General features: G+C 36.7%; 1 protein-coding gene across 1 annotated transcript in view; it reads right to left on the bottom strand.

Annotated features, from left to right (window-relative positions):
* LOC136039064 (NFX1-type zinc finger-containing protein 1-like) overlaps positions 1 to 12,164 on the bottom strand; it is a 68,393-nt gene that overhangs the window by 34,172 nt on the left and 22,057 nt on the right. Inside the window, exons 5-7 of the mRNA XM_065722549.1 lie at positions 9,746 to 9,829; positions 8,384 to 8,655; positions 316 to 459 (exon numbers count right to left, since the gene is read on the bottom strand). Coding sequence (XP_065578621.1) covers positions 316 to 459; positions 8,384 to 8,655; positions 9,746 to 9,829 — 500 coding nt within the window. The remainder of the gene's footprint in view (positions 1 to 315; positions 460 to 8,383; positions 8,656 to 9,745; positions 9,830 to 12,164) is intronic.

Genomic DNA, 12,164 nt, shown 5'->3' with positions numbered 1-12,164 from the left:
ATGTCCGAAACAATCTTTAATAGTCGTATGTTGTTCACATTTTAGTGATGTTCAGGGTGTGGTGGCAATAACAACTTTCATCGATTAGCTTTTATTGGATAAAAACAAATATATAATTGCAATCTAAAAAAAATCTTAAAAATGTTCTAGTTCTTATTATTTCATATCCGACTTTTCTCAACAGCACTTATAAAAACACAAGGAGGATTTTGTTTCTTGCCCAGCCCGTATGTCTCCGTTTATTTAGACACTAGAAATTTATCTCAATTCCTTTCAAGTAGAAATAAAATCATATAAAAGAAAAAAATAACACACCTGCATCAGAAAATGCAACTGTCCCGAATAGGTTGTAAGTATCGTTATCTGAGTAGGCAAATATCGCTGTTGAATAAGGTACCTTGAAAGGCCTAGCGCAATTTCAGCTTCGTGTGGATTCAAGTGCGATTGCGCCTCAGTTTCCTATAAAAAATGTAAAGTAAGAATAAAAATATCAGGGGTGCTACAAAAAACAATTGTGCTACAAAATACAAAGTCTCATATTTGGGCAGAGAGGAGAGAGAACGGTAGAGGGATTGATCAGATAGGTATATGGGACTCGAACTGTACTTTCAACCCTACTTTTATAAATTTTCGCAAAGGCTGTGTCCTTAAGACCAATCTTCTAAGGGGTTTGAAATGTCATAATCTTTCACGCGTGCTTTTACTATTGTTTTTACTATGGAAAACATGACCTTTTCTATTTACCTATTTTTATCATAAAGACTTATTATGTAGAATTTATTGCAATAAATCGTAAGCTAAGATTAAAAGCTCTTATCTTTTACTTTTTTTAAGATTGAAAACAATATCAACATTTCTAGGGGTTTTCCTATGTTGTTGATAATTATCTTTTTTTTCCGAAATCTTACTGAAATCACAATAATTACTAAAGGTATAAAACTGAATATTGCAATAAATTGTAAGCTAAGATTAAAAGCTCTTATCTTTTACTTTTTTTTAAGATCGGCAATAATATTAATACTTTTAGGGCTTCCTTCGTTGTTGATAATTATCTTTTTTTTCGTAATATTACTGAAATCACAATAATTACGAAAGGTATAGAACTAAATGATAACAAAAAGCTGAAATAACTTTTTCCTTCTCTATTTTACCCTTTATTCTTCTTTTCTTTCTTCTTTAGATCCTACCTTTACTATTCTCAGCGATGCGTCTCTTGCTTAAATTAAATTTTATCATTAAACGTCCCTTACATTTGAATTTTACAAATTTTTGGGCTAAATGACTAGAGCCAATTTGTTGCTGCATCTTATAGAACATTCTAAAGAAACTTAAGAAAAACTAACCCCCTGCTGTAAGGTTTCTTTCCTCCATAGGAGACCCAATTTACTTGTTGCACTGCTTGTAGGTTACTGTTTATGCACTGCTTATTTTCTTATGGCCTGTTGACGCAAGCTAAAATCAACACTATCTGATCAATAACGAAATTATTATTTCCAAAAACAATGTGAAACATTATTTTGAGTGTCTCTAACCACTGCTTTCCTACCTTCACTCCATTCTCTTATTAGAGAAAAATAAATAAGTTTGCAGTATTTGAAGTAGATGACAGAACAAATATATGATTTAATTCCAGGCTGAGGTTTTAATCTAAAACATTGAGTAGGTGTCACTGTCTTGTTTGAAGTAAATTAGGCCTATTTATTGCTCACCGTGTCCAAACTGAACATCTTTTTTTTAGGGAGAATTGAAGCTTTTTTTCAAGGGAGAGATAACGCAGCGCTTAACCGACAACAAATGAAAAAAAAACTATTCTGCCTAAAAAATTATCAAAAAGTGTCACATAAAATACAGGCATAATCCGAGAAAGGTAGCATTAAGGGAAACTGTGAACGTCATCGTTCAAAGCCTTTTTTAACCTAATTTCAAATCTTGGAGCCTTTTTCCAGATTTATACTTATTCTCACGCTTCTTATACTAGCTTATTAAAAACTTTGCTCAACAAAATACAATTAGAAACTGTGAAAACTTAATAAGAAACTTAATAAGAAACTGGTGAAGAAACTTGCTACAAGTTTAAACCTTATCCAGTCTCATTTAACATGCCTAAAGTTGGTCTGACTAATTTTCTCCTAAAGTAATCGTACTAACGACGCTCCTGTGTCGGCCCTGGAGTGTGCTGTAACAGCAAGGCTCGGTCTCTGGGTCTAGTATTACCAAGCTAAGGTCACCCACTGCACCACGACAGGAAGACTAATTTTCTTCTTGGAATCATCTCGGGTCATTTTTTCAAAGTAAGAATAAAAAAATATCAAAAAGAGCTGGCTTTTCTAAGAAAAAGTGTAGCATATCATTTGCAAACAAACAGTCTTAATACACTTGAAGAAAAACACTACGTCTGTGTAGCCTGAAGTGTATTTTTTTGTGTTTTTAACCTCCAGAGCCTTGACAAAAATGTCTTATCCTTATTATGGTATCAAAGAGTCAGCACGGATAGAGTCTAGTAAGTATGAAACATGGCATGTATGCATAAATTTAATTTACAATAGTTAACTAGATCTACGTTGCATGGGCAACGTGAGGTGTTGCGGCAACCTTTGCTCGGCTTCGCCAAGTAAAGTGTTGCGAGAGCAACACTTTGGTTTTGTTCTCCTGCGCGCCGACTAAACGCTGAAGTTGTTAATCTGTAAGGATGCTAAAATACATACTAGGTACACCAACTCGCAAAAGTTGCAAACTCCTCATTGCTAAAGATGATTGTTGCCTTACAGCCGATTGTTACTTACAAGTCCCCTACATGTCTTACCACTGGAACCAAATTGGTCTTACCATCAAATACAACGGAAACAAAAAATAGGTACACCAACTAGTAAGAGTTGCGAACCCCTCATTGCCGAGGATGATTATGAGCTAACAGCCGACTGTTGCTTACAACTCCCCTATATGTCTCACAATTGGTATCGGCCTATTTTTGGTTTCAGTGTGTATCTTACTACTGAAGTTGTCAACCCCTTTAAACTTTCAAACTGGTATATCTCATGAAGGAATTTTTGTACAAAAAAATGGATGACATATACTTTAATCAGCTCATCAAAAGCTATCGACTGCCGTCGAAAAAAAAATCTATCTGTCTTAGTTCAAAAGTTGACTTTTTTGCCGTAGGCCAACTTTCTAACGTCATCACTTAGAAAGGAGCAAAGGATAAACTCTAATTTCTTTAGCAATGAGAGAACTTTTAAAGTTTAAGAGGCACATCTGATACCATTTCTCTACCGCAATCCCAAGTGCGAAAAACCGAATGATAAACTCAGCCGAAATCACGGCAGCACTTTGGACCCGTGGGAAAATGCCGCTTTTTTGCTTCTCTAAATTTTTCTATTTATCACTCAAAGAAGATATATTGGCTGTGGGGCAGGGTAACTGTCGCATATATTTAAAACTTATAGATTTTAGTCCATCTTCAATTTGAAACTGGTGCCTGCCTGCTTGCCTGCTAGAACGGAGCTTTCCACTCGAAAGCAGAAACATGGTTTGATAAAACGAAAGCTTGGCTGCATAACTTCAGATAGTCCTCTCTGACATAGGCTATACAACTCCTCGTCACTTCACACACTATAGGCTCTGGCTCAAGGACAAGCAAAAACCATCCTTTTTGGCCCCATGCAAGAGTTCTACGAAGCTTTCCAAAATGTAAAGTCATATTCATCAATCCGGCCTAAGGTCCACACTTTCCGTAAAAACCGCAGAGGTTAGACCCTTACCACTTTCCAGGAATAAGCTGAAATCGGGGTGCTAGGAACAAAAAAAAAAAAAAAACCACGACAAAACCAAAGTGTTGCTCTCGCAACACAATAATTAAGGCTTTCACTTAGCAAAGAAGTTTTCTTTTGTTTCTTAGAGGGGACTTGATTTACTTGACTTTATTTTACTCCTGACTTGGCACCAACGTCGAGAGAGCAGACACTATTCTTCTAAAGAAAATCTGGTCTTGAGCTGCCTCAGGTGCTTCTTCAGGTATTATGCTTGTCTTACTTAGAAAAAACAATGTAAGCTGTCGCACCATCTTGCTCTTGGGTGACCGCGTGGTCGTTTCAATCCAGTGACCACAGGTTTAAATCATATACAATCCGACACGAGGTTTCTAGTGACGTACAGAGAAGGTGGCTGCATAGTCTTAGTGTACGTTGCGCATAATGAAGATAGAATGGAACCTGCATCGTACGCAACAGGAGGCTGGTGTTACTGAAGAAGTCGTACCAACAATTTTTCTCTTTCTTCCTTTGCTTTGAATTATATCCAGCATACTCAAAGTTTTGGTGGCTTCTGGCCAAGTTTCTGTGCCATAGAGTAGGACTGAGCCGACAGATGCGTTAAATATCCGCATCTTTGTAGGACGGCTGAAAAGAGGGTTGCGCTAAATGTTATAAAGTCTACCTAGACAGAAGTTACCTTAGCGATTCTTGCGTTGACTTCTCTCTCGACTGATCCATCAATTGACAGAATGGAGCAAAGGTACGTGAAATCCTTCCCCAATGCTATTTGATTTTGGCATACTTTGATTGCAAGAGGGGTTGTTGAGGCAGTTGCAGATCGATGAACATAATTTATTTTGCTCCAGCTAATGTCTAACACAACCTTGCTAGCTTCTTCTCTCATAATTGTCAGTGCTGCTTAAAGCTCTTCGAGGTTGTCTACAGAGTCAAAAGCGGCTTTGAAGTCGATGAAGCCTATGTACGCCTTCTTACGAAATTCCCATGTCTTTTCTACCCCTTGCCGTAAAGTCAATATCTGTTCGCTAGTGGAACAACCGGGCACGAAACCTGCTTGTACAATCCTTCGGTTTCTTCTAGGTATACTAAAGCACCTGTCACGGAGCGTCATTGCAAACAAGTTAGCAGGAACGGAGACTAACGTTATACCTCTGTAGTTAGAACATTGGTTCCTAAATCCTTTCTGTTTCCGTAGTGGGTGAATAATTCGAGCCCACCAATTCTTTGAAATGATTTCCGTATGCCACACTGTGCAGAACAATGTTTGGAGCAATATCAAGATGGCAGGACCCCTAGATTTCAGAATCTAAGCAGCTATTCTACAGTAATCAGGCGTGTGGTTATTTTTTAATCTCTTGATAGATCTGTTTATTTCGTCGAGGGAAAAGGCTTTTCGTCATTACTACCAAGTGAAATCGTAGGCACGAACGATGCAGCTGTTATGAGATCTGGTCAGGATATGGGACAACGTCGGAGTTCAGAAAGAGAGAAGTGATCCTTCCAGCTCTCAAGCTGGGCTGACTCATCTGGTAACGTATTGCCATCTTCAAAACGATGATGCTTGGCTGTATCATCTGACATATTACCACTGAGGCAAGCCTGCCGGCATGGTTCTTTAACTTTCATCGTTTCGTCTGACAGCCTTTGAGCTTCCTGCGACAGCTTTTGACCAACGGAAGATTCAGCAGCTTTTAGGACATTGCTCTTAAAATTCTTCATGCTCCCTCAAAATCAGGTGGACTAGAGGCATTCGAATTTATTTGATATTTCCGCAGCATACTTTTCCCCGATACTACAGTCTTTAAGATTGCGGAAATTAAAACGGGGAACTCTAGCACCTGACTACAATTTCTTGAGACGTAGACGAAGAGATGCATCTACGAGTCTGTGGTCAGTATTGCCTAGTTCAGCTCCCCTGTACGTTAGGCAGCTGGTGATAGACAATCTCCATCTCTGACTTATGATGGCATAATTTATCATCTTCCTGGTCTTACCGTTGCTGCTGTGCCAAGTATGTTTGTCTATCCTCTTCTCTTCAAAAAATGTGTTTGAGATAGCGAGGATATTTGCTGCATAAAGTTGTAAGAGACGGGTTCCGTTTTCATTGACATGGGCTGGAATTAGTCAACTTATCACACCACGCAATATACCTGCTGTGTCTAAGACAGTGGCGTTTAAGTCACCAAGAAGAGTGATAATAACATGGGGTGACATCCACAATTATAACGCTAACAGCTGAGATTAAAATTCGTCTTTGGTAAATAAGATATTTAAAAAAAAATTCTCTCACAAGCCCATAAAGGGCAGAATTCGGACTTTGGAGTCAACAAATCATATGGTTGCACGAAACCTGGCAAAATGTAAAAAAAAAGAAAAAGAAAATCAATATGAATAATCATTTACGGGTCAATAATACAACTGTGAAAAGTCAATTAAGAAGTTAAAAAGATAAGTGGCCAAACTAAACTTAAACAGTTACAAGTCAGAAAGGGACATTAAAAAAAAGGGGGGGGGGGAGATAAGCAAATAGCTACAACAAAAGAACGAGATATAAATATATATGGAATTAAAAGGGACACGGAAAAAGTGTCAATAATTTAACTGCATAAAGTCATTAAAAGAGTTAATGAGATCTGGTCAAAATAAAAAGGGAGATGGAACAAAAATAAGTGAATAAACACAAAAAAGAGAGCGAAATATAATATATACATCAATTCATAAAAAGGAGTGTGCGGGTGAGGGCAGCAAATAACTGCCAGACCCTTAGCAGCAACATCAGCCAATATAAAAAGAGAAAAAAAAAGGGAGAAACAATTAGGATATTTTATTCGGTTTTTTTTTTGTGAAAAAAGGGACAACATTTTTTCCATATCTGGAAGTAACGCAGTGAAGGGGGGACAAAATAGGGATGGGCTCAGAAACAACTCGAGACGGCCGTAATTTGGATGGGGAGTGACGTTTGAAGAAAGAATCTGCCGTCCGAGGGTTTTTTATTGCATATTTTTACAAAACAGAGGCACAACGAAACCCTATTTCGGCCAAGGGTATCAAAACTTGCTTTTTTAAGAAGCAGAGAGCATGGCATTTTGCCTTCTTTGAAAATTATTCCCAAGGCGCTTTTTTGAATTGATTCAATTTTTCCGATTCTTTGCGAGAGATACCAGGGTGACAAACTGGACAAGCATATTTGAGATGCGGGGGGACAAAAGACGCGTAAGTTCTTAAAAATGGGAAGGGGACGCTAAATTTATTTAGGAGCTTAAGAAGGGCAACAAACACATTAGCTCTATGGATGATGTCTATAACATGGATATCCCACTTTAAATTTGAAGTAATGGTGACACCAAGTAGTCTAAATGAGGACAAAGAATTTCCAGGAGGGAGAGGATAAAAAAAACAGGGCGGGGATTTGAGAAAACAAATTGGCATTATCATGGATTTAGAGGAGCTTACTATTATGCTATTATACACCATTATCATGGACTTAGTTAGAGCATAACATACTATAATACTACACTTTCCGTACTTATACTGAAGCCGTGGTATCATTGTTCTGTCAGATTTTTGCTGGGATAATATAAAGCCCTTCTTTACGTTCACAGTCATGACAAGACCCACGCCCTTCCAGCACACTGACGTGTTTCCAGACCAAAGCAAGTAAGATTCGCCCCCAGTGGATTCAGAGTTTTCTTCAAGAAGATGTCTCAGTAATGCCAGCTATTGACATTTTATTGATTTTCAACTCCCGAGCGAGCAGGACTTTTGACCCAAGGAAATTTAGCGTCAACACATTCCAAGTGGCAATTCGAAGACCACCTTGGTCAATCAGGTTTAGTTGTTGTTGAAAACTCAGTCCTTGGACAGGCAGGGGGTCGATAATTTGACGAGAGCTAAGTATCCAAGGCAATGTCTTCCTGCCCTAAATTCATTTTAGTCACCCAAGAACACAGGCTAAAGGATCAAATAATTAAGAATTTAATAGGAAAAAACACGACTTTACCATTAGTTCCTATTTTATCTAAAAATTTAAGAAAAGAAATAAATAACAAATGATATAAAAATTGTTTTGAAATCCAAACCACCAATAGGACCTTTTCTGAATAGTTGAAAAGACGCAGAACCAAAAAAAAAAAAAATTCAGTGTGGAGCATATAGAATACCTTGTTCTTATGGAACACTTTTTGTGGGTAGAGCGCATACCAATTTAGAAAATAAACAACAAAAGGCAATGGAGTATTCTTTAAAACAGTCTTGAGTCTTCTAATGAAAAGTCTCGAGTCTCGAAGTGAAAAAACAGAACTTTGGGTCACCAGTCGTGGAACATTTGTATGAACTTCCCCACCAAAGAATACTATTTGATCTCCGCAAAAATAAATAATAATTGTATTTTCTCCACTGTTTTGTTTGAAATATTATACCCGTTTTCCTATAATTATTTTTTGGATTTTTCATGGTAAGGTGGAAATCAAAAACACAAAAATGGGCTTTTAGCTTCAATTTTTCCGCTTCGCTGTTGTCCTTTGAGCTTCTCCTAAGGGAAAGGGGCTCCCATCCAGAACTTTGTACATATATAAGAACAAAGTAGGTCAAAATGTTTAGAATAGGCTGGTACAAACCTCTGTTTCTGGGACAGAATGAGTTAAAAAGAAGACATTCTGTTTCATTCCCTTAATATCAGGGTAGTCTAACACCGATGGGTGATTTTCTAGGCTGGGATAAATAGATGGCACGATTAAACGAGCGATGTCAGGTCTCATCCGGTGTTGTACCGTAAGGGAAGATTTTGGGGCACCAAGTCGTATCATGCGTTCAAAAAAAGAAACATCTAAATTGTAGTCTTTGGCTAGATGATATACAGCTGTAGTGGGTCGCAACTGTTGATGATCGCCTGAAAAAAGAAGCAGGGATTCGAGTGAAAGAGGAAGCTAACACCAGCTTAGAAAAGAAAAGAAGAAAAACGATGTCAAGTTAATTCCGGAAAACTATGAGCAGTATGTTTATTTCAATTACCATTTATTTTTTGTGATAATATGTTTAGTTACTAAGAATATCAGGAGCACTTACTGTTCCAAGACCTTCTGAAAAAGTAACCGAAAACCTAAAGTGACGCGGAGAGATTGTCAATGTAGAATAGCTTGATCTCTCACCCTCCGTTACACAAATTAAATCTCAATTATTACTTAACATTAAACCTCGCAATATGAGAGCAAAACAACAGTCATAAGCCCTGAATGAGGCAAATACCTTTTTATAATTTCATATAGTTTTTTTCTTTCGATTTGATTAGTTTATTTTTATTTCAATTAAAATTCACTTTTTTAAATTTTATTTTATTTAGTTGACTAACATAGAATGATTCAACAGCCAGCCAACACTTTATTCGACTACTTTTATGTTTTTCTCTGAAAATAGGCTATATTCATGGAGGTATCAAATATACGCTGGGGGGGAGGGGGAAAAAATGTGGTGACAGATTCCGCTGATATTTATCTTGACACATATTTTTATATTTTTTCCATATATTTCTATTCACTACAAAATTCATAGATGACGTGTGGCGTCATAAATGTGGCTCCTGAACAGACAGCTCATCAATGTTTCTTGAACCTAAGCAAAAAATAACGCCAAAACGTAAACCTTATTAAATTTCTAGACCAGTAAATTGTGAACCCAGTGAAGATTTTTTCCACCTTGTCTTTAAATAATGTGCATTCTTTTTCTCTCTTGCCTAGAAAAGGACACTGGATTGCTAGCGTAAATATCTAACTATTCTTGTGTTTTGGGTTCCATTCAACAAAAGATCTCTATCTGTCCTTCATTTTTTTAAATATATTTAATTGAGAAAAGCAGCCATATACGTGCGTTGTTCTTTTCTGGAATTATATTGATTCTACTTTTATTACTATTATTACTCTTCTTCTGTTGTTTTAGCTGTGATTAACAGCTGGCAAATAATCGTAGCTAGAACAGCAACTTACCAATAAGTATTAACTGCTCGCAAGCAGAGGTCATTGAGACAAGCGTATGTGCCTCGAGGATTTCTGCTGCTTCTTCCATCATCACTGGAAAAGACAAGTAAAAATTGAATAGTCTGTAGAATATATTGAATTAAATTTTAATTTTAAAAATTTTAAACTTTAATTAATTTTTTTTCAAGTTTGTGATGTGGCAAACCCAGCCGGATCAACGCTCAGGCCTCAAAGGCCCAGAATCACGCCTCTTACCCCCCACCCCAATCCAGGACTTAAAAATGCCTTAGCACTACCAGGACTTGAGGACTTGAAAGTGGAGTATGTCATCCACTCGGTTAAAGATGTGTGTAGAATAGCAACTACATAATAGTTTCCCATATAACTTGACATAAAATACAGCCTATTAAACTTTACCCAACAACTCATTTGGGTCCACTCCAATCCAAATAAAACTGTAAAAAAAAACAACTGTAAAAATAAACAAAACAAAACAAAAACCCTATAAATTGTCACATATCTACATACCACAAATTCATATTCGTATTTAAGTTTTAAACCTGTTACATTCTACCGTAGCACAATCATTTATCCTAGATTATAGGGCCTCATATAACCTGTAATACGTAATAGTCCAATAATTTTCATTCTAGATTTTTGCAAATTTTGTTCAACAGTTTTAGAATTCACATAAAAATTTATTGACTTAACATACCAGATTGATTACCCAAAACCTGGTTTTGTACAATAATTAAATAAAAAAAACTAATTTTTTTAGCTGAAAGTAAGGAGCGCCATTAAAACTTAAAACGAACAGAAATTAATCCGTATATGAAATGAGTTGTCCCCTCCACAATCCCTCGCTCTTTACGCTAAAGCTTTTAATTGTTTTAAAAAGTAGAATTGTGGCAAAGAGTCAAACTTTAGCGTAAAGAGCGAGGGATTGCGGAGGGGACAACTCATTTCATATACGGATTAATTTCTGTTCGTTTTAAGTTTTAATGTCGCTCCTTACTTTCAGCTAAAAAAAATTAGTTTTTTTTTTATTTAATTTCTGAACGTTTTTGAATTAATGCATGTTTGAATTAATGCAGCTGTTGGTACAGCTAAAATTTCTTAAGAAACTATGAGGTTTTTTAAAAAATTCACAGAATTTCTCAAGATACGGCAAATACAATTCAGCTATCAAAAGCTTCAATTTTTATCTATTTGTCTAAGCAAGAAAAGAGGATAGAACCCATTTGAGGTAAAAAAAAAAAAAAAAAAACTTCTGAATATTACAGGAGCAAAATAAGAAAGAAATAAACAGATCGGTGAAAGGCAAGCTTTGTTTTATTTGTCCACGAGTAACGCAGTGGCACTGACCAAAGCTTGGTAATACGGTGTAAGAGTTCAAACTTAGGTGTAAGAGCATACTGTAGGGCAGACGCAAGGATCTTTGACATTTGGCCTTTGCTCTTTGACATTTCAGTGCTCAATGAGAAACAGAGGGTGCTTTAGTTTAGTCATGTTTCTCTAGCCTAGATTTAAAATAGCGACATTACATTTTAACTTATAGCATTAACTTATAACTTGTATACAAGTTAAAGTAGCAAATTATATATAGAAGTTATAACTTATATACACTTGTATAACTTATATAGAAGTTATACTAGCTTTTATAGAAGTCACTTGTATAGAATGATCTTTGACGTTGACCTATGGAGTCATTCATTGAATAGTAGAACTTACGCTTTTAAAAGGTGAACGCTTGTAAAAACGTTCACCTCTTGGTGAACGAAACCTTTTAGTAGACATACCAGAATTAACCCCCCCCAACTACCCCAAAGAGAGCGAATCCGTTCCGGTTATGTCAATCATGTATCTAGGACTTGTGCTTATTTTTCCCACAAAGTTTTATCCCGATCCCTCCACTCTAAGTGTTTTCCAAGTTTTAGGTTTCCCCCTCCCAGCTCCCCCCCCAATGTCACCAGATTCGGTCGGGATTCAAAATAAGAGCTCCGAGACACGATATCCTTCTAAATATTAAATTTCATTGAGATCCGATTACCCATTCGTAAGTTAAAAATAACTCATTTTTTCTAATTTTTCAGAATTAACCCCCCCCCAACTACCCCAAAGAGAGCGGATCCGTTCCGGTTATGTCAATCATGTATCTATGACTTGAACTTATTTTTCCCACCAAGTTTCATCCCAATCCCTCCACTCTAAGTGTTATCCAAGATTTTAGGGTTTCTCCTCCCATATCCCCCCAATGTCATCAAATCCGGTCGGGATTTAAAATAACAGCTCTGAGACACGATATTCTTCCAAACATATAATTTCATTAAGATCTCATCAACCGTTCGTAAGTAAAAAATACTTCAATGTTTCTATTTTTTCCGAATTAATGGGCCCCCACTCCCCCCCCCCAGATGGTCAAATCGGA

Source organism: Artemia franciscana, chromosome 19, assembly GCF_032884065.1.
Source record: "Artemia franciscana chromosome 19, ASM3288406v1, whole genome shotgun sequence".
In the NCBI taxonomy this organism is placed as follows: Eukaryota; Metazoa; Arthropoda; class Branchiopoda; order Anostraca; family Artemiidae; genus Artemia; species Artemia franciscana.
This window is presented reverse-complemented; position numbering and strand designations above follow the sequence as displayed.